The 25,995-nt window shown below is 61.7% G+C and overlaps 1 protein-coding gene across 1 annotated transcript in view; it reads left to right on the top strand.

Annotated features, from left to right (window-relative positions):
* The window catches only part of COL22A1 (collagen type XXII alpha 1 chain), a 167,159-nt gene that overhangs the window by 23,862 nt on the left and 117,302 nt on the right, over positions 1 to 25,995 (top strand). The window contains exons 4-11 of the mRNA XM_054590689.1: positions 2,636 to 2,747; positions 6,558 to 6,681; positions 10,308 to 10,583; positions 13,696 to 13,776; positions 14,844 to 14,960; positions 18,433 to 18,477; positions 19,424 to 19,486; positions 21,022 to 21,060. Of these exons, the coding sequence (XP_054446664.1) occupies positions 2,636 to 2,747; positions 6,558 to 6,681; positions 10,308 to 10,583; positions 13,696 to 13,776; positions 14,844 to 14,960; positions 18,433 to 18,477; positions 19,424 to 19,486; positions 21,022 to 21,060 (857 nt within the window). The remainder of the gene's footprint in view (positions 1 to 2,635; positions 2,748 to 6,557; positions 6,682 to 10,307; positions 10,584 to 13,695; positions 13,777 to 14,843; positions 14,961 to 18,432; positions 18,478 to 19,423; positions 19,487 to 21,021; positions 21,061 to 25,995) is intronic.

Here is a 25,995-nt window from a genome sequence, read left to right as displayed (position 1 = left end):
GAAGTTAGCCATTTGGTGCTTGAAGACATGACAGGGACAGTGCGGCTCTGGAGCTTGGCCACAGGCCTCCCGGTTTCTCTCTCCCTCCACTCAGGCCGCCCTGTCCAGATAGCCCCCCGATCCCCCATAGTCAGCAGTCCCACGGCTTCTGCCCTCCCGCTCCCCGCCCAGCCCCGCCCTGCCAGGTCTTGTCCTCATGGGCTCCTGGGTCCTCCGTGCCCGGCTGCCAGAGTCACCTGCGCGGGTGGAAGCCAGGTTGCGTTTTGCCCTTGCTGTGAAGCCCTTCCACGGCTCCCCGGTGCCCACAGAAAGAAATTCAAATCCTCCCTCGTGGCTGGCAGGACCCAGCCTGACCTTCGAGCCAGTGTCCCCTCACCTAGTCAGAGCTGGCGTTCCCAGAAGGAACGTGGCCGACTCGGGTCCAGGGACCCTTGCACACGCAGCGACCGTGCAAGGCCTTTCCTCCTCCTCTGTCTTCCCGGATTTCATTTGTTCTTCAAATTCAGGCTGAGCCTTGCCTCTTCTGGGAAGCCCCCCACCCTGATTGCCCCTCGGGTTGGCAAGGAAAATATTCCCCGTGCTCCTCTGCAAGCCCAGCCGTGCCCCCTCCTTAGCGTGTAGCGCCTCTGCTCGTCCGTGTGTCTGTTTCCTGTCAGCCTCCGAACTTTGGGGGCTGGGATTTTGTCCCGTTCATTGTTGGAATGTGAGCAGCCGGGGAGCCCCGACTGTAGAGAAGGCCTCTGTGGCCTGGTCCATTCCTCCCTTCTCGCCTCGCCTCTCCACAAACAGCGCCACAGACAGGAACAGTGACAAAAGCGCCTGACTTTCTTTAGGATGGAACCCTGAACAAGACCAGGTCCCCTCCTCAAAGTGCTCACTGCCCTGTGGGGACAGCAGTTGTGTGTGCCTCGGCCGGGCCCCGCAGGGCCCTCATGCCTTAGGTGTCCGGCACAGCCTCGCCCGGTGCAGACCTCGGAGGGCGAGGAGAGAGCAGGCGCGGCTGGTGGACTCTGGGCTCACGGTGTCCCGCGACGCAGGCTGCGTCCGCTGTCTGACCTCAGGGAGCTGTGCCTCTCAAGTTTGGCACTAAACGATGGCTTTTTTATCTCACAGTGCCTTGCACCCGGTCCATTTACCTTGAGAACATTTTTCACTTTCCTTCCTGGCCTTTATTTATTTCAGGCAATTCATCTTTTCTCTCCGTGTCCTTTGCTGCCACCTAGTTAATTGCCTGTTGTTCAGAGTTTTTGATGTTTAAGTCTTTGTTTTTGTCCGTTGAAACCAATGAAAGGGGACCCAGAAAGTAGAGCGCACGTTTGCTTTTATAAAACTCCTGTTTCTGATTCTCCCACATATATAACTGCTGGAGGGAAACCCAGCTTAGGGTGGCGATTTCCGGGGACAGTTGACAAAGCTGTGAAGCGGAGGAACAGGCCTGCTGTTCTCGCCCCCGGTGAGCGCGGGGCGGCATCAGGGGAGCGTCCACCAGATGCTGAGCACAAGCCGACCCTCCGTGGGAGCCTCCGGGGACTGGGCCTCCGTGCACAAGGCTGCGACAGCCCCATGCAGCCGTTGCCTGCTCCGCACGGACTAGACACAGAGTTTGAGGGGCTGCGTCACCGCACCAGAGTCGTGGAGCTGCAGGGCCTAAGGAGAGGGACAGGACCGGGCCCCAGGCGTGTCTGGGTGACACACTCTCTCTCCTCCCTAAGTGAAATGCCCAGCTTCTCTGGAGCAGCCCTCAGGCCGCCCTCTCAGGCGGCGGCTGCTCCGAGCGTCACCCACCTGCGCCGGGCCGGTGGCGATGACAGGGCAGGCGCCTGTGAAGCACGGCTCCGCCCGTGGAGCGCGCCGCGTCCTCGAGGTGGCCAGCCTGCATGGCGCGCCCCGGTCTCTGTCATGGAGGAGCAAGGCCCGGGCGTGCCCACCGTGCCCCTCACCAGAGCCAAACGGCTCTCAGCCCCAGGACACACTGGCTCCCACACCTGCTCCCAGCAACTCCGCCGATTCCGGAACAGGATCCGAGCCCTAAGCAGCCTCTGCGCCCTTTACCGCTTGGCGTCCCTCCCGTGGAGCCTGGAACTGCGGGGCCCTGCGGGGCCCTCTCGGCCGGTCACCCCATTCCCGCCCGGGGCCACTTGCAGGTGCAGGGCCCTGGTGCACTCCGCAGCCCTCCGGTCTTCCTGCTTGCGGGTGGCCGCGTCAGCGCCCCCCGCGGGTCCTGGCTGGGGCCTTCTGTCTCCAGACGATGCTGCGAGGGCAGCCCGTGTGAGGAAAGGGTCCACTGGAGGCTCCCAGACACCCAGGCTCCCTGCCTCCATGTTGCCGCCAGGACAGCTTCCACTTGGCCAGCAGCCAGGACCTTCCCAGCGCCCACATTTCGGCGGGAAGCCCAGTGCCTGCATTTCCCAGCGCCCGTTTCCCGGGAGAGGAATTGGAAATGGAAGCTGAACCTCTCCTCACTTACTGGGGCTTAGATTTGCTCCTGAATATGCATTTGCACAGCACCGCCTGCTGACGCGCCCCCTCGGCTCCCCCAGGGCAGGTGGGGGGCCGCCTCTGCACAGAGGGGTGGGCTTCTCCTTTGTCCCCCTGCCCCCTCCCCACTCTCACTGCAGCTCTCGTCTTTGCCCAGGTTTTGACCTGATGGATCTGTTCAGCGTGCAGGAGACCTTGGGGAAGCGAGAGAACGGGGCGCAGAGCTCCTACGTCCGGATGGGCTCCTTCCCGGTGGTGCAGAGGACCGAGTGAGTGGCCGCCCCTCCTTCCAGACGTGGCCAGGACGCCTGGGGAGTCAGCCGCAGCTGCGCACTGAGCGCTCAGCAGGGCTCTCGCCTCCTCAGTGCCCGGGAAGGCCACCTGGGGATGACACCACGCAGCTGCTGACCTGGAACCTCAACCTGTTTCTTAGTAGACCTGTTACCATTGCCCTTAGTGGCTCCCTGGTCCTTCTGCAAATCTCTCCGTACGAGCTGGGCTCTAGTCCCTCATCCACGCATGCGGTTGTCTGTCGCACGTTAAATAGTGGACATTCGTGGTTATAGGTCCATAGCTGCGTTGCACCTGTGCAACGCAGGCAGGCAGAGCACCGCCCAGAGTCAGGCAGTTGCTTTGGCCAATAAGGACCTGGCTTCAACATGTGCTAGGTGCCTGGCCCTGCACGAGCTATCAGGAGGCCCGTGCCGCCGTGCTGTCACGTGGTTCGCCGGGGATGAGCGTCCCCGCCTGGCCACGCCGTTGGGAGGACCATGCTGTAGAGGCTTCTTCAGGGTCTCCAGCCAGCGGCCCATGGTGTTGCCGAAACGCGTTTGGACCGGCTCATCCTTCTCCACCTGAAACTCTTCCATTGTTTCCAGGTGTACAGGGCAGGGTAAAAGTAGGCTCACCGCAGTGCACGAAATGCAGTTTATTCTTGTATGTTAATCACTGTGTTATCTTCCAGGTTAACAATGGTGAACCTACTTTTGCCCACCCCTGCATTTAAGCGAAAGGCCTGCAAAAGCCTGTGTGTGACTAGGCCCCGTCCTACTGTTCTGGCCCCCAGCTTGTCCCCGCGCCCGCCCTTGGAGGGAGCCTGTCATGCACCCTCCTCACACCATTGTTCATGCGTGTCCCTTCACCTGGGACACCTGCTTGTCCTCCAGAGAGTGGCTCGACCCTGGTGCTTTCAGGTGCACCTTCCCCGGACCCCCGCGTCTCCTCTCCTCCCGGCCTGCTGTGTGGGCTGCGCACGCCACGCGGACCGGACCCTGTAGTCAGCGGTGCAGGTCGTCGTCCGCAGCCCGCGTCCCTGCGCGGCGAGAGGCTCCGCAGGGGGCACGGGAAGGGGGCCGAGGCGGGTCTCTGCCGTAGCCCTGCCCAGCTCTGCCCAGAGCAGGGGGCTGGTCAGCGCCGGTTGCATGGATGAGTGAATCGACCCGTCCACAGTCGGTGGAAACACTGTTAGATCCTAGCTGGGCAGAGGAGGGCTGGGAACAGCAGGCCCCAGGGCTATGCATGGTGCCGGGGTTCTGCGTGCACGCGATGGTTTTTCTGGTTCAGTGAGCAGTCTGCGTGCCGGCCGTGGACCTGGCGTGCGTCAGGCTCTGACGGGTGTCATCCAGGGCTCACGCCACCTGCACCCCCGAGAGGGATTGTGTGGAAGAGGAAATGCAACAAGCCACGTCCCCTCTCTGAATCTCCTCGGTCACCCATGGCTTGGGGACCAGGGCGCTCTCTGCCAGCTCGTGAGGGGGGTGTGCCTCCCCGATCCTGAGCATTGCTCTCGCGGTCCAGATGCTGTTGTGAGATGCTGGGACATGTCGCTCTCTGACCCCTGGTCCACGCTCACAAGGAGGAGCAGAGACTAAGCTCTGTTTCCCACTTCTCTCCCCTCTCCTCTTTGGCCTGATTCCTCCAACTCACCATCCTTCCTGCTTAGAACAGAAAATCACAGGCAGCTTCCCTTTAAAGCAAAAGTAGAGTAAGCACATGCCATGCGAGTGCGTGGAGAGGCCCCCCGCCCCACCGCCCCGTTTGCTGACGGCGTCGTCTTTCTGAGGAGGCTTTGGAGCAGGGGGCGAGGCGCGCCCCTCCGGCCGCTGCGTGCACGCGGGCTGTGTTCCGGGTGCTGGGTTTTGGCTGTTATCCTGAGTCATTCTGAGGAGGAATTTCTATGAGGTGTCAAATGTGTTTTAATGGCAAAACACCAAAAACAAAAATCAAACCAGCGAAGCCCTGACATTTCGAAAAGGAATAGTATCCCTTTAATTTCTTATGCTTTGAAATTTATGCACAGATACATACGCAGATGCAATTTTAATTTCAGGTTCATTTTGTTCATCATGAAAAGGGGTGTTGCTTTCAATATTTATGTTTTTCTCACTCATTTGACCTTTAAAGGGCGCTTTACTCCCCTGATCTAGTTTACTTCTCAGCGCAATAGAATGAGCTGAGCAAGGCAGGTGTGTGCTTCTCATTCACCTGGCGTGACATTCAAGACTCAAAATGGACAGGATCGTGTTCAGGCGTTCAGTTTGTAGGAAGCAGACGTTGGCCCCAGACTCAGGTCCTTCAATTCCAAACCCCTCACCTTTTCCACCATAGCCTCCTCATTAGCTACATTACTTGTGGGAAGGATTAGATTAGGCCATTCTGTTTCCTGTAGATGTTCTCTGTTAATGAGCTTTTTCCCCATCCTGATTGTAATAACTTTTTGTTTCCTCTTCTACACGCATACACACACACACACACACACACACACACACACACACACATATATACGCCTAAGCAAAAGTCTTAGTCCTCCTCTCTCTCTCTATAGATAAAAATATATAGATACAGACACATAGATGTAGTGTAGATACCAATAGGCATAAAAATATAGATGCAATAATATAGAGCACCTATCTTTATGTGTCTGTCTCTATATTTATACACATGTGTGTTATTTCAAGAGTATAAGAGGGAAGTGTGTTTAGAAAAAGCAATAGACTAGCTGGACTCCCGGATGAAAGCAGAGAGGAGGAAAGTGACCTGAAGCATCTGTGTGGCCACGGAGCCTGAGTCCGTGCAGACAGGAGGGCAGGTCCTGGGGTGGAAACCTAGGGCGCCGGGGGTCTGAGGCGGGCCGAGCTCCGCGCGACAGCTGTGCTGCCGGGGCAGGGTCCTGGATGAAATCCAGCCCGGACAACGACCTGGAACGAGGCAGCCAACCCCCAGCTTAGGTCTGTGAGCCGAGAACCAGAGAGGGAGGAGCAGACTTTGCCAAAGGCAGGGTCCCCGAGGGTCCGTGAGTCTGAGAATCAGGAACCCAGCCGCCCCCGCGTTTCCCTTCCTGGCGCTCTGGCCAGCCAGATGGCTGATGGAAGCCACAGCCGTGCGCATTCTGGCAGCTCCCTGCCCCCAGGTCGGCTGGGGGGAGGGGCAGAGCTGGGGGTCAGGAGCGCACTGGAGGCTAGGCCTCTCAGCGCGAGCCACGCCTGCCACTCACCGGCCCGGCTGCCTCAGCCGCAAAGAGATCAGAACCCCTCTTCACAGCTCCTTAGGAGGAACAACCTCCCTTCTGAATTTGGAGGGGAGCGGCAGGGAGCTGGGGAACTGCCCTGGGGTGGGGGGCTGGCTGCCATGCTCACGGGAACCCCGGGCTCTGTGGAGACAGAGGGAGGGTGTCCCGGTGCAGCGACAGGGGACCAGGCAGGACAGGGATGTCACAGGTGGGCCTTGCTACTGAGAAACAGCAGGGAGAGGCGAAGGCTTCACTACCTTTGACCCCGGGGAGTGGCAGTGTGGCATTTCTCATGGGTCCTGTCAGGGACAGAGATGCTGGAGAGATGGAAGCGACTGTGGGTGGATTTGCAGGGGCTGAGGGCAGGGCAAGGGGCCCCAGGGAGGTCGCCGAGGCCGCCTAGAGGCCCTGGAGGAAGGAGGGGCAGTGCAGGCAGGCGCGAAGGTGGGTTTGGGGATGCTTCAGGGGTGCTGTGGGTGGGTCTCAGGGACCCAGGTATGTGGGCTTCCATTTGCAGCTCTGCCGTCCTCACTGAGCCTGGTGTCCCCTGTCTGTCTCTGTCTCCCTCTAGGGACGTGTTCCCCCAAGGTCTGCCCGATGAGTATGCCTTCGTCACAACCTTCCGCTTACGGAAAGGCTCTCGGAAGGAAGACTGGTATATCTGGCAGGTCATCGACCAGTACGGCATCCCGCAGGTACGAGCCGGCCCCGGCCTTGTGGGCCCGCAGCTCCCTGCGTCCTCCTGGGAGGGCTGCCCGCGTCCCCCACATCCTCCCCGGGGCCTCAGGCCAGGCCCCGGAGCTCGAGAGGCAGGAGCCTGGGCCAGGGCGCCGGGGGGAGGGGGCGTCACACCGGCAGAGAGGGGTCAGGTGCTGGCGCTCTGGTGGGGCACAGACCTGTTCCTGTGTCAGGGACGCCGTGCCTGACCGGGGGTGGCAGCCCGCTGTGCTGGCTTATGGCACATGCCCTGCCGGCCGTGGGAGCGAGCTTCCTGGTGTAGTAGAAGAAGGTGCTCGAGGCCACCGAGATCAGGCGGTGTTCTCAGCTGTTAACCACAACGCAGGTTCTGCCAGGAATGGCTGGCGGAAGCACCTAGAACAGTGCCTGAGAGCCAATGGAGTTGTCACAGGTAGTGCCGCTCTTACGAGAGACCCTTCGGTCTCCCCCCACGGGGAGCCCTGAAGCCCCACCTCAGCCTGCGGAGCAGCGCGCGGCCGAGGGAGGGCCGACCTGCCTCAGCGCCAAAGCTCTTGGCGCGGGACGTTGGTTTGAGATGCTGGCGACCCCGCCTTTGTGCCGCCAAATCCCCGCGCCCCGTCTCCAGCATTCGGGGGCCAGCTATCTCTCTGTCTATGGTTTACCCTTGTTCTTCCTTGGAAAAGGAGCCACGTGAAGATGTGACTCACTGCGGCTGGGGGCGTAACTAACTCGGCAGCGCGCTCAGGCCCCTGCACGCGGCTGCTCTCGGGAGAACATGTTCTCCGGAGCTGGTTGGAGCTGGGCCCTGAGGCGGCGTGCGCGGGCTTGTGCACATGTGCGTGCACTTGCTGGGGCCTTGGTCCTGGGCGCTTCACGAATCTCAGCTCATGCAGCATCCTCACAGTCCTGTGAGCAGGCCTGGTGCTCCCCCCTCACCGAGGGGGGAGTGGAGCCACAGCGAGGTCTGGCTACAGGCCCGCGTTGTCGTAGGTGCGAAGGAGGGGCGGTGGGATCGGAACCCAGGCAGTCAAGCCCCAGTCCGGCTTCTGTCTGCCGAGGGCCGCTGGCTCCCGTCTCTGTCACTTAGTCCTGACGGACGCGTTTTCGGTCGCAGCCCTGGTCAGGACGAGTGACCTGGTTTCTGCAGTGTGGGAGGCTGCGTGGAGGACTTGCGACTCCTCCGGAGGCATTTCTGCAGAGCCGGCAGCTGGCTGTGGCCTCGCCCCCTCCGGCTGCGGGTCTGGCCGCTCTGTTTCCCAGGCCTGTAGGCCTGGGGCTGGGCGCCTGCCATGGCATTCTTGGGGGCCGGCCCGCGCCACCCCCCTCAGTCTGGCTCCTCGTCCTCCATGCTGCTGGCCGAGCTGGGCGGGCGCCCGTCCGCGGGCTGCGATGCTGCTGAGCCGCACAGAGGCTCGCTGGCCTTCGGGGACCTCGGGCTCGTTTTCAAAGAGGCACCTGGCAGGTCAACTCCATGACACAGGCCTTGGTGGCGTGCCCGTCCCTGGCGGTGAGGATGGGGCGTTAACCTCCACGCCCTGGGGACAACCTGGCCAGACGCAGGGAAAACGGAGCTGGATGGTGGTAACAGCTGTCCCATGCCCTGCGTCACGCCAGAGCTGTCCTCGGAGGGTTTCAGAGGGGTGACCTCATGTACTGTTTATGGTCACCCTTGAAAGCTGGCTTTTTCCTCGTTATCACTTGGAGAAACGAAGAGACGTTCGCTCATTCCTGACATCATTCAGGGACAGGAAGGAGGCTGGGTTGCCGGATGGCGTGCGGGGGCAGTTACAGGTGTGGCGTGCGTGTGGGAGGCCAGGTTTCAGGGCCTTGCGGCTGCGTGGAGGGACTTGTGCCTGAGAGCAGTCTCTGGGCGGGGGGCCGGCCCTGGAAGGGGGAGACCCTTACAGCCACCGAGGCCGGAGGTGACATCGCCTCCGACCAGGCAGTGCGAGCAGCTGTGGAGACGTAACGAGGTTCCAGGTGTATGTGGAACATAAAATTCCTGACTATGAATCCATTCAATCTCAGAATGACTCCGTGGTGCAGGCACTATGTCAGCTCTGTTTTTCAAAACGAGGAGCACGGACAGAGCAGTAGACAGCTTGCCCAGGCTCACACAGCCCCTCCGTACCTGGATTTTTGAAGACTGTTATCATAAAGTGGCTAGGCTTTCAGGACCTGAGGAGGTCAAGGGGCAGGGTTCAGGACAGCAACAGAGGACTTTGGGAGCAGAGGTGGCCTGGGCGGGGGGCGGGGGCAGGTGGCCGTGGAGAGGGTGATGCTGGGGTTGCGGAGGGCGGACGGGACAGGGGGAACACCGCCGTGGGGAACCACAGCCAGCCGGGCGGGTGGGGAGAAGCGGTACCCAGCCCCGTCTCAGCCCTCTCGCTCCCGGCTCTTTGATCTCCACTCCAGGGGGATTCCTGCCACATGAGCCAGAAGCCAAGGGGCAGGGGAGCCCAGGTGCGGGAGCCCTGAAGGCCAGACTCGGGGAGTCGGAGGCCAGCAGAGGAAGGTGGAGCGTGGGAATCAGGGCAAATGAAGGCTCGCCCGGGGAGACGGACCACGCACAGGCTCCTTCGTCCATTCGCCCAGGGAATCCTAACTTCCTGTGCGCTATGCCCCCGCCTTCACGTGCGGGCCGTGTTCCGATCTTACCCGCAGTTGCGTTTCTGACGCCTGGCACTCTGCTTGTGCGTCACAGGGGATGCTTGGTGAACATTGTGCGAGGAAGGAAAAATGAGCACATTGTTCCTTATAAGGACGACAAAAGTGAAGCTTGCTCCCAGAGTTTTCCAGGCGTTCTGCAAAGGGCAGGGAGCGCCAGTGAACAAAGCAGGCAAGGTCCCTGCCACTGAGGGGCTTGATTCTGCTGGACCTTCCACTTTATCCCCAAGGTGAGAGACTTGTCACTAAAGATCTGAGACTTGAGGATAAAGTCTCTCACCTGTGGGTGGATGGGTGGGTTTCAGACGTGGTCCTGGCCTCCAGCCGGAGAGGTTCTGTTTTGTCAGCGGGGGTTTTAAGCGACACTGGAACCAGTCGGGGTTTCCGGTGGGTCTTACCACCCAAGCCCCTCTGCACCAATTGTCTCATAGTCTCACGAAAATGCTTTTACCTGCCCTGGTCGGGTGGCTTTGTTGATTGGAAGCTGCGGGTTCGAATCCCGGTCTGGGTGCATACAGGAGGCATCCAATCCATTCTTCCCTCTCACAGCGATGTTTCTCCCTCTCCCTTCCTCGCTCTCTAAAAGCAATAAAGAAAATGTCCTTGAGTCAGGATTAAAAAAATTCAAAAACTAAAAAAGAAAGAAAAGAAAAGAAAGTGCTCTTACCTGCGGGTCCCCCCAGGCAGCTGGGCTGGGCTGGGAGGCCTGGGGTTGACGAGCGTGTGCAGTCTGTCCACGTAGCGCAGGGCTTGCACAGCCTGCCCGGGAGGCGTTATCAACGCGGTCGCCCGGGCGAGGAAGAGCGGCTGAGGCGCGCGAGGGGGCCTGCCCGCAGGCGGCCAGCCGGCGCGGGCCACAGCCAGGAGCCGCCCCGGTTTATCGGGTCCGACTCTGCAGCGCCCCTCCCCCTCCATGCCGCGCGGCTCAGGGGGCCCCCGGTCCTGCCCTCCCCAGGTCTCCATCCGGCTGGACGGCGAGAACAAGGCGGTCGAGTACAACGCCGTGGGGGCCGTGGAAGACGCCGTCAGGGTGGTCTTCCGCGGGGCCCGGGTCCACGACCTCTTTGACCGCGACTGGCACAAGATGGCCCTGAGCATCCAGGCCCAGAACGTGTCCCTGTACGTCGACTGTGCGCTGGTGCAGACGCTGCCCATCGAGGGGAGGGAGAACATCGACATCCAGGGCAAGACCGTGATCGGCAAGCGCCTCTACGACAGCGTGCCCATCGACGTGAGTACCACGGTCCCGGCCCCCCGGCCCCCCCCCCATATCGTTTACCGAGGCATCGCCTTGGACTGTCTTCGGAGAGAGGACCCCGACTCAGAGGACTGCCATACTGGAACCCAGAGTCACCCCCTCTCACTTACCCACCCACTCACCCCCACCCCCCCCACTCAGTTACTCAGCCATTCAGTCATCACCACACGCACAGTCATTGAGCACCTACTATGTGCCAGGCACTGTGCTCAGCCCTGGGTACACGGTACGTTCGCCTATGTATCTAGATATCTATGTCTACATCTGTATCTATATATTGATATCTATATATATCTCATTAAAAATACAGGACACTTTGTAGCCCTATTTATCTATCTATACATATAGCCCATGTGCATGCTAAGTACTTAATACTAGCAGATAGCACTGTTATCCTTTAGGCATACCGATACGGACTCAGATCATATACAGTTAACATGGCTGTTCATTTTCCTGATTCTTTGTGCACCTATGTTGGTTCAGGTACTAAAAATATAACCTAATTTGATGCTCGTAATGCCTTTGAAATTTCTAGACCATTTCTATGTTTTAAATAAGGAAGCCTTGTCTCTCTAAGGCTAAGTTAACTCACACAGTTAATACAGATTTTGTTTTTTTCTTTATCGAGGGGTAATCATAGAAGTAAAATGAACAGATTTTAAGCATATACTTTGATGAGTTGTGTCAAATGCATACACCTGTGTAAGCAAATATATATATATATATATATATATATTTATATACACACACATATATAGTTTTCAAAGTTGCCCAAAAGCACCCAGGAAGTGAGGGAGGAGAGGGGTTGCCACCCACCGCAGCGCCTCAGACCTGCACTCTCTGCATCCCCACCTGGTCCCTTGGGGGCACATCCCCAGTGTGGGGGGCTCTGTGTGGCGAGGCAGCCACTGTCGTCTGCCTCGGGAAGACAGGAGCCTGTGCTGGTGGCCGCTGTTTCTGGCTTGACCCTCACGTGGTCTGACGCATGGTAGGCTCTCCCCGACTTTAAGGTGCTTTCGGTCCCAGAGAGGAGAGGGGCCCACGCCGAGGTCATTTCAGCCTGTTGAATAAATGCCATGGCGGCAGGAAGCATCAGCCCCTGCCAGACCTGGGGGAGACGCCCGCCTTGGGTGAACAGGGCAGGTGACGGGGGGAGGGAGGAGGGGTGGGCAGGGATGGCTCCCTGGAGGAGGTGACTCCTGGGGTGAGTCTTGAAGGGTGGACAGACTGTGCCTGAGCAGAGGAGCCTGAGGCCTCGCGGCGTGGTGCGCGAGCCGGGTGAGGCGGCAGGAGCGTGGAGCGCAGCGTGCGGTGAGGCCGGGCGGACGGCAGGGGCAGGCCCACCCGCCCGCAGGCCTCGGGACGTGCATTCATTCCGCCTGGATGCTGAGGCTGTGGACATGAGCCAGGGCTCAGAGTGCTGTGTGGCCCGAGGGAGGTCAGGAGGTGGACTCCCAGCCTGGCCAGGGTGTCAGGCCATGGCTCGCAAGCCCTCTCACCCCACCTGGGAGCGCCTCTGCCCAGCCCCCGGCCCCTGCGCTCCTTGTCCTGGACCCTGAGCCTCTGCTGCTTTCTCCTCGTCCCTGCGTCCTGGAGATGGGCACAGCCACCGAGCGTGTGCGCTTGCTAACGCAGAGAGCAGGCCCTCTCTGCAGACAGGCCTTGTTCGGAAGCACGATTTTCCGTTCTGCCCTTGCTTCCGTCTGTGGGCGGGCATCTCCGCAGGGGATGAGACAGACAGCTGCTGGAATTGCTATGTGTCGGCCGAGCCGAATCAGTGGAGTTGCACCTGCAGGGGAGTCTCGTGACGCCGGAGGGATGAGCTGGGGCTGACCCCTGTCATGTCAGTTTGCCGAGCGACTCCTGAGTGCAGAGAGGGGGGAGGGGAGAGCGCAGGGCAGGGCAAGGCCAGGGCACTGCGGGTCAGCGGGCGCCGACAGAGGCTCCGGTTCCATCGCTAAACACTTGGCCGTGTGTGCGTCCATCCGTCCACCCAACCGCCGTTCCTGGGCTTGTATGGGTCCGGATGGCCCCAGTGCTGGGGACGCAGTGAGGGACAGAGCGAGGGCGAGGTAAGAGGGGTCAGCCTTGTGAAGAGCTGGCGGCGGGGAGCCTGCGGAAGCAGGGCTCAGCGCGTGGGAGGCCCGGGGGTCGGCTTGCAAGCCCCGAGGGAAGACGGACTCACGCACAGAGAATTAGCAGCATGTATAGGTGCTGGCGAGGATGCAGTGATCCCTCTTGGCAGTGGGAGGCACCTCAGTTCTCTGTCGCTGTGTCACCCGCAGCCCCTACTCCGAGAAAGAACGGATGGCCACAAGCACTTCCTGTCTCCTAGTTTCTATGGCCGGAACCTGGGAGGGGCTGTGCCTGGGGTTCCTGCTTGGCTCTCTCCTGAGGTCTCCCTCAAGCAGTTGGCTGTTTGAATGGGCAACTCTCAGCCCGAATGGGGCTGAAAGACCCAGCTCCCAGCTCACTCGGGGGCGGGGGACAGGGGGCAGCCTCCTCTGGGGCGTTGAACCGAGGGCCGCAGCTCCTGGCAGGTGGGCGCTGGAAGCAGCCCTGGCAAAGGCGTGGATGTGGGGATCTGTGTGGTCACACGTTGTGGAGTTGACAGGGCACAGTGAGGAGACCGACGCCCGGAGAGGCAGGTGGAGCCAGGTCCTACGAAGACCCGGGCCTTCCCTGTAGGCTCCGTGTGGTGTGTGTGCACGTGCGCGCATGTGTGTGTTTAACACCATGGCCCCTTTAAATAACATGAAGGGGTTGTGGTGTGAAAAGAGATGAGAGAAGCCAATTTTTATCTTAAGAAGTTCACCTAGACAACCGCAGGGGGCGCCCTGCCTTTCAGAGACTGCTGCGCGGCACAGGGCAGGGCCTTGAATCCGCGCTGCGCCCGCGCACCTCCTGCACCTGGGGGGCCCTGCAACTAGAGGGGACGTGCTCGTTCAGCTCGGTGGCCGGAGCGACGGGGCCGGACCGGGACGGCCTGAGGAGGAAGGGACCTGAGAGCGGCGCAGGGCCCGCCGGGAGCTGCGGAGGGTCCTGGGCCCCAGAGAGTCCCCCTCTGACCTGCTTCTCCCTTCAGTTCGACCTACAGCGGATTGTGATTTACTGCGACTCCCGCCACGCAGAGCTGGAGACCTGCTGTGACATCCCCACGGGTCCGGTGAGCGACGTTTCTCGCCCAGAGAGGCTGGGAGGAGACAGGTCCTTGGTCTCCAGAAGGGCAGGGGTGTCCAGGGCCCGGAGGGGCCGTGGGGCTCCGGGCATACCCGCCATCCCGAATGGCCCTGGGAGGGAGCCCGGTGATCGGTTCGGGGCCCGTTCCTGGTCCCGTAGGTGAGCAGCGACAGGCAGGTGCCCCAGGGCACACTGAGGCCACGAGCCCGTGAGGAGGCCCCGGCCCTGGGGGGCGGGAGGCAGAAGCCGGCAGCGTGTCCCCAGGAGGGGCCGACTGTCCTTGCCCTGGGTGGGAGCTCCAAGGAAGGGAGGCTGCCGTGCCCTGGGCTGGGTGGCCAGACAGGGACGGGGCAGGGCTTGGAAGTGGGGTACAGACCAGAGAGGGCCCTGGACCCCCCGGGTGGCCAGCCTCTCCCTGGGACCTGTCCCCTCCACCCCTCTTCAGGTGTCTCCCTCTCCCACCACTTTGCCAAACCGCAGCGCCAAGGCCGTGTGGAGGGTGGGAATAGGGGAGTCGGCTTCCCGGGGTCGCAGGGCCAACCCTCCGTGCCATGCTCGGATGGCCTGTCCCCAGGACGCAGCAAGTGCTGGGATTATGGTGTCCAGCACATGGCGCGAGGGCTGCCAGGCGGGGGCTGGAGCAGGCGGGCCTGAAGGTCGGGGGGAAGGGAGGAGGGGAGGGTAAGGAGTACATCTTTGGGAGCACCTACCCGGTGTGAGGCACTGAGCCATCCTGTTCAGTTCTCGTGATCGCAATGCCCTGCCCCTCCTGCAGAGGGCAGCACCAAGGCTCGGGGGGTCAGCGGTTCCTGGGTGCTGAGAGGCCAGGGAGGGGGCTGATGCCCAGGCCCCTCGGTCTCCAAGGCCTTGGAGCACCGGGACCCGCGGTCAAACATGCCTCGCCTGCCCCGCTCACGCCCAGGGCTCCTGGGGACCCCCGTTCCCCTGTGCCTGCTGGGTTCTGAGGATGCTGCCGACAGAGCCCCAGGACTGAAGGGGAGCGGTGCTGGGTGAGCTCCCGGGGCTGACCCGCTGGGCTTCCTTCCCTTCCAGTGCCAGGTGACCGTGCTGACAGAGCCCCCGTCCCCGCCGCTGCCGCCGCCCACCTCCGGCAGTGAGCACATCGGGTTCCTGAAGACCATCAACTGCTCCTGCCCAGCTGGAGAAAAGGTACCTCCGGCAGCCCACTCTCCACGCTCAGCCGGAGCCCAGAGCTGAGCGGGGCCGGCAGTGGAGGTGGGAATTTCCCATCATGCACTGCCCTTCCCCGGGACCGGATGCTCCCAGGCTCCCATGATACTCAGCTTGGGGAGGCGTTCTCGCTCCATGGACCTCTAATTTCTTGATTTTGTGGGCACTGGAAGGGGAGCTTTTCAGACCCAGCTCCAGTGTGCATCTCCCTGAGATAAGGCGGTCCTTCTGAGGTTTTTCTGGCCCCAACCTACATCCACTCCGCTCGCGTGCAAGGACCTCAAACAGGATTTGGCTTGGGAATGAGGTGCAGTGTGGCTCTGGATGGGCTTGCGCAGTGCTCTGTGGGACATGCCCCTCCTTCTTCCCAGTGCTGCCTTTAATGAGCCGTGCCCCATGACCTCAGCACAGCTGTGAGCAGATTTTTATGCATCTCGCTCTAATTTTAAGGACGAGTGTGTTTCCGCGCACAGCGCCATCGTCCATTACGCAGATGGAGTGTGGCGTCGAGTGCCCGAGCCCTCTGGCTGTTCCCTCCTCTGTGGACCAGCGGGCCTTTGATAAGGAAAACAAGTGTCCGCTGTTTGGGCAGAACAGACACAGATGAGTTCACTAGGATGAGCAAAGCAGAATTGTGCTGGAGAGGGTCTCCATGAAGGTCCCTGGACCCACAGCCCAGGGCCTTGACCTGCGTCCTGTGGTCAAGGCCACGGCTGAGCCAGCACCTCCTGGCTCCAGGCCAGCATGTGGCAGGGGCTCCGTCGCTTTGCGAGGGATGAGGGAGATGCAGGCAAAAGTATGAAATCGTGGATGAAGCTCCCTGGAGTGCACGTCCCTGATGGGTTTCAGTAACAGTCTTCTCTCCCTAAGCCCGTCCTGGCCGCAGCCCCTTCCCCCTTCTTCCCACCCAGAGAGCCAGATCCCGGGGCACAGGGAGCCCCCGGGAGCGCTGAGTCCGGCGGGGCTGATGACGGCCTGTCGGCTGCGAGCGGAGGCTTTCTCCGGGCCGCAGGTGAAGAGGAGGAGCCTGGGTCCGGGTGCCGCTGGTGCCTGGCGGGTGGGGAATGACGATGCACGGCAGGGAAGGGCGGGGGCACACGCTCCGTGCTGGGCGGTGGCCCCCAGCTCAGGGCGGCCGCAGACCACCTGGGGATCCGGCCCCACCTGCTCAGTGAACTGACAAAAGCAGCCGTGCGGACGGCCATCCTCTGGCCTCCTTGTTTGTGCCGAGAACCCGGGGCGGGGCGGCGGGGGGCAGGTGTTGTGAGGTTCAGGTCACCCGCCACTGTGTGTGCAGGCAGCCTGCGCCAAGGAGGGCGGCCAAACCCAGCTCCGCCCAGCACCGGGCTGTTCCCAGCGCCAGGCCTATGCGCTTGTGTGTCCTGCTGAGGCCCCGGTGGCCCCGGACATGGGCCCCAGGAGAGGAGTCTGGGGCCCAGCAGGCCCCCACCCTCGCTTTTCCACCCCCCCACTCCCAGCGCTCGGGCCCTCCCGGCCCCCACCCCCTCCTGGGTGTGGCTGATGGACACCCCGCTTCTCCCACCCTGCGTGGCCCGCGGTGGTCCCCAGCCGCCTTCCCAGCCTCAGCTCCTCCGCGTCCCCTCCCCGCCCCGTGCCAGGCAGGAGCTTCTCGTTCCTGGAGGGCCACGGTCCTTCTTGCCTCCTGCGCTTGCATTTGCAGCTGCTTCTGCCCGGAGCCTCTCCCCGCACGTCCCCTGCCTCCCTCCGGCTGACGCTGCTCGTCTTCCAGGAGGTCCCCAAGGCACTCCTCCCGAGCACGTGCCCTCTGTGTGGTCCCCCCGCCCTCTCCCTCCCTCCGGTCATTCACCACTCACCCGCTCAGTAACTCGTTATTAAGCACCTGCTGTTTCCAAGACCCCGTGGCCCTTTTCCCTGCCTGTGCTTCCATCTATCACGGCAATGGTCACGTCGCGTTAAAATGTCTGCTTGTCTTAACTGCCACAGAAGAGGTCCGGGCGGCGGGGATTGGATGTTGGCATGTCTGGACTTTGAGCTGGTGATAGACAGCTGGCACTAACTCATGGCTGAATGGCTGGATATGTGGACCAGAGTATGAAGGATGGATGGACGGACAGGCAGATGGACAGACGGATGGTTATGGATGGACAGACGGATGGGTGGGCGGGAAGGATAAAAGAACATACCCTCTCCTTCTCGCTGGAGGACAAGGTCTGGCTCTCCAAGATTATCGATCAGTTTACAGATCCTGAGCCTTGGCTGCTGGGAGGCCTCCCCCAACCAGCCATTCCTGTGTTCAGTTAACAGCACACTGTTTTTGACAGTACACAGCAGGCACTCACTGTGTGCCAAGTGCTGAGGTTTTAAGATACGTACGGACGTGGTCCTCAAAAGTCCTGCCGTCTCCTCTCGGCCTGGGGCACCGGCCGTGGGCGCTCTCCAGCTGGTGTGCGGCACAGCCTCCCGAGCGCAGGCCCGTGGGAAGGGGGTCTGCTCTCCCTCCCCCCGGAAGAGGCCCCGGGGAAGGGCTCCGACAGCCACCTCAGTGAATGGGTTCCCTCATCCCTGCGCCCTCATCTCCATTGAAAACCCAACGTGCGGGGAGGCAGCCTGCGCACTGTTTCCTGGGAGGCAGAGCTCCGGTCCCAGGCGGACTTGGTTTCCTATGGCGTAAATCTGCCTCTCGGTTTAGAGCAGATTTCCTTACTCACCGAGGTCCCCCTTTTTCCCATCCCCACGCCAGTCATCACGGTGAGCGTGGACCGCGTACAGGCCTTCCGGTGGGTTCCGCGTGAGGTTGAGCGCGCCACACCGCTCGGCTCCACCTGACCTGGGAATGGCGCCCGCGAGTGCGCGGCTGATGCACCCCTGAGGTAGTCGAGGGCAGGACGGTGACGAGAGTGCAGTCGTCTGTGCTGGCGGTGCGCGTGGGTCCGCGCTGCCGCGTCGCCGGGTGGCGTTTGCACACGCGCAGGGCTGTGCAGTGGGCCGCGTGCGCGGCTCGCTCACCCGCACCCACGCCCCACAGACCCCACCTGGCATCCAGCCGTGAGGCTTTCACACGCGTAGCACTTGCTTCAACAAGTGGCTAGTGCTTCCTGTTAGCAGGAGCCTCATGGAGAGGTCTGTTTTGTATTCCAGTGCATAAGTATGTGAACCTTCTGTAGGCCACGGGTTTTTGTTGAATAGAACAGGGGCACGTTTAGGCCGAAATCCCCCCGAGGGCGCCCTCTTGTCTGTCTCTGACGTGGTCCACTGACGTCTGCGATTGGAGGCCATGTTCAAGTTCCCCGGGTCACTCTGCAGTTCAAGGGCAGGGGCTGTGGCTCCAAGCAGCCTGCCCAGCCTGCTGGTCTGCAGGCTGCTCACAAAGGGGCTGGCCGATAGCGCACGGGCGGGGGAGCAGCTGGTGAAGGGAGACGGGGCGAAGGGAAACTGAGCCTCACTGGTTCCTTTGTCTTTTTTCCTTTAGGGTGAAAAGGGCGCTGGTGGCCCCGTGGGACTCCCCGGCCCGAAGGTCAGTCCTGGAGCTGGCAGGGGGGCTGGGGGAGCTGAGCAGCCCTCGGCGTCACTCCCTGTGTGAGAAAAAAAACGGGGTGGCTAGACCGCTGTCCTGTGGGACTTTGCCCCCGAGCTTGTGGGGACAGAAGGAGAAAGCCAAGCGACCAAAGTCAGCAGCTCGGGCACACTGTGCTCAGAACCTCCATCTCTCAGTCTGCAAATGTGAGCCAGGCAGGGTTAGGGACACAGCCCAGGCCTGGAGCCCATTTGGTCCACCGTCGGAGGGAAGGAGAGAGCACCGCCTCCGGGGTCCGTGGGCCCATGTGTGCAGCGCACTCATCTGAGGCGGTGGTCGGCCGACTGGCCGTCGGCTATGGTGGAGCAGGCCCAGGGGTGCGTGGGCGTAGAGCCTGACCCCTGACCCCGGGAGAGAGGGCAGGGGGGCAGGGGAGAAGGCGTTCCAAGCGGGGGCACTGCTGTAGCCCCTGCAGACATGCCTGCTCCCACAGCGCTGACCTGCAGCCCAGCCCTCTGCGTCCCCCACCAGGCCGTCCCAGCAGCTGCGGTGCAGACGCTGAGCGTGCAGCTGTGGTTCCCAGGGGCTCCGTGCACCTGGAGACGCGCGGGCCCCATCCACAGCCCTGGCCTGGTGTCTCCTGGGTGCCCAGGCCTGCTCTGGCCGTGGGAGCCTAGCAGTGAATGCGAGGGCCCTGTCCTCAGGGACAAGCCTGACAAACCTCCATGCGTACACTTTCTCACGACGTCCCCAGTATCTGCAATGACGAGGTCGGGAGACTGGTCGGACCTGTGCTCCTCGGGCGGGAAGTGTGGCCTCGCGTGCCGCTGACAGTGACAGAATCAGCGGCCCCCAGGGAGCTGGGGGAGGCGGGCGGTGGGTGGCCCACGTGGGGCACCCTGTCGGAGCACCTGCGTGATGTTCACCTCTGGCTTCAACTCCCCAGGGAGACGTGGGAGCCCCTGGGCCCTTTGGAACTCCTGGACCCAAGGGAGAGAAAGGCGACTCGGTGAGCAAAGGGCCCCTCTGCGCGGCTGGCGGGTGCTGGCCCCCAGCCCCACACCCTCACGGTGCGGGGCCGGCTCCTCTCCGGGGCCATGGGGCACATGGCCGTGGCCCCAGCCGGCTGCCTTGCCCCCGCCCTGCCGCACCGCACCCTGGCCCCCGGCATTCTGCCGTCCCAGGCCGGCCATCCCGGCTCTGTCTGCTGCGGGGCTCTCTCCTCTCCTGGGGGTGCCTGTCCTCCACCCGCCCACTGTTTCCCTCCCCGCCTGCCTCTGTCTGGCTCCTGCTTCCTCGTCGCTCCAGCCAGCCGCGTGCCATCCTCTGGGATGACTCCTGGCCCGGGGCTGGGCCGCCCCTGCCCCTGTGCTCCCGCATCGCCCCCACTTCTGTGGTCCCAGCTTCCGCTGACTCCCTGCTGCCCTGCCCCGTGGTTCGTCATCACGGCGTCCCCCCCGGCCTGGCCCAGCGCGGACTGTGTTCACCAACGCTCGGCCGACGAGTGAATGACATCAATGGTCGGGGGGAGTCACAGGGACCAGTAGGTCATGGTTCAGAGCAGGGTCTCAGGAGCCAAACGTCTGGGGGCGGGGATCCTGGCTCCACCAAGAGGCCTAGCGCCTCTGTCCTCAGTTGCCTTGTCTGTAGAGCGGGGACAGTAATGTTAGCTGTCTGGCGGCTAACTCTTGCTGCTGACGGGGGTGGTAACTGCTCGCTGTTCCATGGCTCCGCACGGGTCAAGGATGGAGGAGGGCGCGGAGGTCAAGCACAGGCTGCTGCGGCCGCTCTTCCCCGCCCGGCCCAGCTGGCACCATAGTATCAACGGCACAAGTTGGGTGTCAGAGGGACCCCGCTGTTGCCCCTGGCTCTGGCCTTACTTGCTCTGTGCTTGTCAGCAGGCCTCGTAACCTCTGAGTCATCTGTCCCCCGATGAATGACTAGGGAGAATGTGTGTTCCATGCACGCAGTGACAATTTCCTTCAATGAAGTGAAGTATCGCCGTGTGCTGCAACGCAGAAGAACCTTGAACACATTTTGCTAAGAACACACGGGTTCTGCCGCCAGCCCTAAAAGCCCACGTGTTCTGAGTCCATTGACGTGACACGTCTGGAATAGGGACGTCTGTAGAGGCAGAAAATCGATCAGCGTTTCCCTGGGGCAGGGGGATGGAATGTGACCGCTAAGCAGTGGAGAGTTCTTCTGGAGGCGGCGAGAACTTTCCGGAGTTAACTGTGGTGGTGGGGGTCGCACAACTCCGCGAATACTCCACTTGAAGTGGGTGAATTGCAGGGCATGTGGGTTATATCTGGATAAAGCTGGTAGGGAGGAAAAGACGAGTACCAGCGATTGGGCTGCTGGAAAATTTGAACCAGCTGGTGCTCACGAGAATCCGCACTCGGTGCATAATAGCGATCATGTTTTGGAGGCTCCGGGACAGAGCTGGCGAGAAGGCACCCACCCTTTCACAACCCCCCCACGCTGCCACCATGATGTCATGTCCTGGGGTGCCCTACCGCCAACCTTTGCTTCTTTCCGTTTCAGGGCCGAGGACCTTTTGTCTATGGGGAAAAGGGGGAAAAGGTAAGCCCCTCCCTTGTTGTCCTACCCTCAGGGCTGGGGAGCTGGGAGGGGCTAGAGGTCTCGGGCATGGGGGAGGTGCGCACCCTTGCCTTGCAGGTAAGTCTGAGTGAGGGGGCGGGGGCTCCTGGTCTGAGCAGGGGCCTCACTGTCCGGAAGCTGGGGACAAGGGGCGAGGCATGCCTGGAGGCAGTCAGTGTCAGGAGAGAGTGCGGAGCTGGGTCCCGAGCAGCGGGGAGGCGGAGGGCGCGCTCCCTCAGGAGGGCGCTGGGTCACGGTATCCAGGGCAGGGCCGCGAAGCGCGCTCCTGGGGTGTGGGATTCAGAGCAGCAGAGAGAGCGGGGCGGCAAGGAGGGCATTCGTCTGCGGTGGGCAGGGGCGGTGAAGGGTCGGTGCGCGGCCAGACACGCGGAGACTGCCTGACTAGCAGGCGCTGCCTAAGTGGGAGCGGGGCGGGGGAGACCGCAGGGATCTGGGGGCAGGCGGCGTTGGGGCAGAAGATTAAAAGGGAGGTGACGAGGGACAGAGCTGTGGCGGTGGCAGGGCTGGACAGGCAGAGGAGTGGAGGGGGCTCAGAGGGAGGCCTGCGAATGTTCTCCCCAGATAGGGGCGTTGTACCTTCTTTATCTTTATCATAATGCGTGCAGGCTCCACAGAGCCTGGGACGTAGGGGGTTCCTTCTGAAGAGGAAAGCTTCCTGAATGTGTTGCCTCTCAGGAGAAATGAAAAGCCATTTTCCACTCACACCAGCAATGAAAAATACACCTCTCACGTCCCTGCAGAGACAGCCGCAAAGCCTGCGATGCGTGTTTACGTTGACGGGGTCCCCGAGTCCAGGCGCCTGCCGGCCCTGGCTGCCGGGCCCTGAGGAGGTGCCGCGGCTCAGAGGGGCTCGCGTCAGCCCCTCGGAGAGGGACGCTGGTGTGAACCAGGGCCCTCCGTTACGTTACTGGGGAAGCAGCCTTTGCACGGCGGACCCATCCTCTCCCTGTAGGTTCCCTTTTATTCAGTGTGTTCACGTCCAGAGATTTCTTCTAAGGAGATAAACCAAGAGTAAGCATGAGCTCCTATCGGTGTGATTCCGTGGGCTTTGTAAGCAAGACTGGCAACAACTGTGATGCTCTGCAGAGGGCAAAGGGGAAAATAAGTTATTGTGAGCCAAACAGCACATGCCATTAGGGGACGCAAGACCACAGAAGGATCATGGAGGGCGTAGAAGATACCCACTGTGAAACGTCTATACAGCATGCCGCCAGTTGTGTGCGCGCGCGCACGTGTGTGCGAATGAGACAGAGAGAGAGAGAGAGAGAGAGAGAGAGAGAGAGAGAGACTGGAGGCAAAATCCCTTCATTAACCGCCAGTTTCCGTGGGTGGCGAAGCAGTGAGTGCATTCACGTTTTCTGTTGTTTTTCTTCCTGTCTTCGCTTACTCCACAAGAACTTCTCTTTATTCCGCCCCCGTGAAGAGCACCAGCCCCACCGCGACCACTGCACGAGAGTGCAGGGCGGTTGGAGAGAGCGGGACGCACTGCACCGTGTGGCCTTTCCTCCCGGCCAGCCTGGTCCCGTGACTCTGCCATGAGCTTGAGGGCCTGGGTCCCCGGATTCCTGGCGCAGGGCTGATGGCAGGCACCCTGGGCCTCCTGTGTGGTTCTGAAGCACAGCAGCTGGAACCTCGTGTTCACATTTGGCACCCGCCTTTATGGTGTCTGGCACCCTTGGTCCCTGGGGGCGCAGCGCCAGAGCACAGGTGTTAGCAGGGGCCCCCGAGGACCCTCGGTGTCAGGACTGGGGCAGCTGGAGCCCTTGAGGTCAGGCGCCCGGCCAGCACAGTGCTTGCTGGGCAGGGCCAGCCTGTCCTTTGATTGACAGGCTGGTGCCACCGGGCAGAAACGGACAGGCTTCTTGCCTCCTGTGAGCTACGGGCACGTCCCTGCCTCTCTGTCCCGACTCAACTTGGGCCGCGCAGCCCAGCGGCACCGCAGCCCTGCCCGTGGGGCTGAACCCGAGACCTGAAGCCACTGGGACGCGGCTGTAGCCAGGGGACCGCATGTCCAGTGCTGGCCGGGGAGGCGCAGCGGCCGGGCGGGCCCGGGTCCTCCTGCTCTGTCCTGGGTTGACATTCTCTGCAGTTGCTCATTTTTAGCCCAGTCTGAGTCTCGGTTCTGCCACACACGAGCTGTGTGATCCGGGGTGAGTCACCGCCCTCTCCGAGCCTCTGCCTTCTCATGTGTGAAAACGGGGGGAGGGACGAGGAGATGCGTCAGGGCTCAGGCTTCACCTGCCAAGGCGGGTCAGGGGGACCGGTCAGGCCCACGGAGGGGCAAAGGCCACTGGTGACGGAGGCGCATGAGTGGGGCTTAACGAGCTGGCCTCTTGGCTGGAATATTCTCTCCAAAGGGATTTGCAGAGCGGTGGGGGTGGGAGACTCAGTGACTGGAGGTCTGGCACCGAAGGGTCCGCACATCCTATGACTCCGATCCTGGCTGTGATCTTTTTTGTAATCGGTGTTGTAATTAACCATCGTGCATTGGCCCGTGCGAGGACCGGGCGCTGGGCGAGGTGTGACCTCCATCTTATGTCTCATCGCGGAGACAATGCTTTGGGGAAGGCGCTGCTACGCCCCCTTCGCCGATGAGGGGAACGTAGCTTAGGGGTCAAGTGGCCTGCCCAGGCCCTGCGGTTACTCAGATGGCTAGGAAACGCATCGCCGGTTATCACCGACATGGAGTTGTTCCTGAAATAAACTGATGGAGTCACCCTTCCCCGCAGCCGAGCAAACTGAGGCTCCGACGAGGTGACGGGGGACTTGGCCCCTGGCTCTGCCGCCCTGGGTGCTGCGCCGCCTGGGGCCGCCGCTCTCCTGCGGGGAAGATGGCCTCCGCTTGGTGCCTGCTCTGCCCCACATTCACCGCGGGGGTTGTGGGCCGCCCTCTCTCGTGCCTTCCCCTGTGTGAACTTAGGATCAGGAAGAGCTGCTCTCAGCCCTGGGACGGGGATGGGGCGAGGGGAGGGCATGGGAGGGGAGGGAGGGATGGAGGGAGGGAGGTCCCTCCTTCCAGGTGCCAGGGAGCCTCAGTTGGGCTTGTCAGATGAGCGAGGGGGTGGGTGTGCAGCCCTCCCTCACCCAGGACCGGGACTGGCTGGATTCAGTAGAGGGACCGCAGGCGTCCAGACACTGCTCCGGCTGGTTTGGAGTCATGCGAAGGGGCACGGTGTGGGGAGCGGGGAGCAGGCGGGGTGTGGGTGACCTCCGTGCCCTTCCTGCTCTTGACTATCCCATGATGAGATACTGCATGCACACAGTAAGGACATAGCTGGAGGTCTTTTGGGTGGGCGCTCGGTCGGTGATACTCCATGGACATGTGGTCTGCAGAGTCCACTGGTCTGTGAGCCCCACGGGTAGAAAAGGGTTTAGTAACAACAAAAACAAGGCCAAGGAGTGCAGCCTCCTTGTGGTGCAGCCCCAGGCTCTGTCTGCTCTGGGGGACCAGAGCCTTCCAGGGAGGAGCCGGCGGCCGCTGGACCCACAGCGCCCTCTGGTGTCGGGAAGCCAGAGTGCCGGCTCCCGTTCTCCAGGGCAGGCCCCCTGCGGGGGGCGGGGGGGGGGGGGCGGGGGGGGGGTGGGGGGTGGGGAGATCTCTGCCTATGCCCCTGGGGTCGGCCTCCTTTCCTGGCCTGGGGAGGAAGGAGGAAAATGTGGCCTTGGCTTTGTGTTCAGACGGGGCTTGGGTGATGGGGCCAGAGCAGGTTTGGGGAGTGCGGTGGACCTGGCTCGGATCACAGCTCCGCAGTGGCCAGACGAGCCTTGGTTTTGTCTCTCTGGGCCCCAGCGTCCTCTTCTGTGAAGCAGGGCCATGATGCCCACCCCTCGGGCCGTGGGGGGACAAATAGGGGGCTGATAATGCCCATGAAAGCACCTGTCCCTGCTGGCACAGGGTGGGCGCCCATAGAAACCCCTCCCTTGCCTTTGTCCCTGTCCTTTTCCTGCTAGAAGCTCTTGCCAAAATCCCTAAGAGTGACATGTGTTTCTTCGATACGTAGCATTTACAGGCCTAGTACCTGGGAGAGGGTGGCTGGCTCACAGAACTCTCTAGAACCTGAGTGGGGTCCCTCCAGGGCTCATTCACCAAGTCAGTGGAGGAGATAGGTGTGCAAATTCCGGGCATGTGGCCATCTTGTGAGAGTGTGATCCTTCTGACTGGTCCTCGAGCCACTCAGCTTGTGCTGCCTCTGTCTCCTGCGCTGTTACCCATCCAGAGGGTGACGCCTGCCAGGAGACCCTGCCTGGGCCACACGGTGTCAGGGACAGAGGAGCAGGCGGTGGTCTACCAGCAGAGCACTCGAAGGGTCCCCTAGGACCCTCGGCATTTACTGCTGGAGGCACTTAGAAAATGAGTCCCAGACATGCCAAGGGAACTGTCACAAGTCAGGTGAAGAGGAAAACGGAGGCAGAGCAACTGCAGCGGACTCCGTTCTGCGTGAGTCTCTTAGCCAATGCAGCACAGCAAGAAATGGGGCAACCCCGTGGGAGATCGCGTTGTGCCAGCCAGACAGACGCAGGTGGAAACGGGGAAGACTTTGTACCCTGGAGACGTGCACGCCGCGTCACGCGGACGGAGCAGCGGACCAGGAGCCGGGTGCGCTGGCTTGCAAAGGGATGTGTGCGCAGTGAAGACACCTGCACATCAGGCTAGTGGGATGGGGGATATTTTTGTACGCCGTTCATTGCTCCGCATGGTGCTGCTGCGTTAGTACGTCTTAATATTCCACCAGAGAACAGTTCTTAATATAATGAAAATCCTTTTAAATATAGTACACTCATAATTGTTCATGGGTGAGATCCGAAAGCAGTGTGGCTTTGGAGCGAGGAGTCCTCTCTCGCAGCGTGGGGCTTTGCCGGACGGTGTGACGGCTGGTGGGTCCCGGGACAGACCGT

The sequence above is a fragment of the Pteronotus mesoamericanus genome, unplaced genomic scaffold, assembly GCF_021234165.1.
Source record: "Pteronotus mesoamericanus isolate MK-2021 breed Mesoamerican mustached bat unplaced genomic scaffold, CSHL_Meso_final scaffold_174, whole genome shotgun sequence".
In the NCBI taxonomy this organism is placed as follows: domain Eukaryota; kingdom Metazoa; phylum Chordata; class Mammalia; order Chiroptera; family Mormoopidae; genus Pteronotus; species Pteronotus mesoamericanus.
Note: the sequence above shows the minus strand (reverse complement) of the source record. Positions and strands in the feature narration are given on the sequence as shown.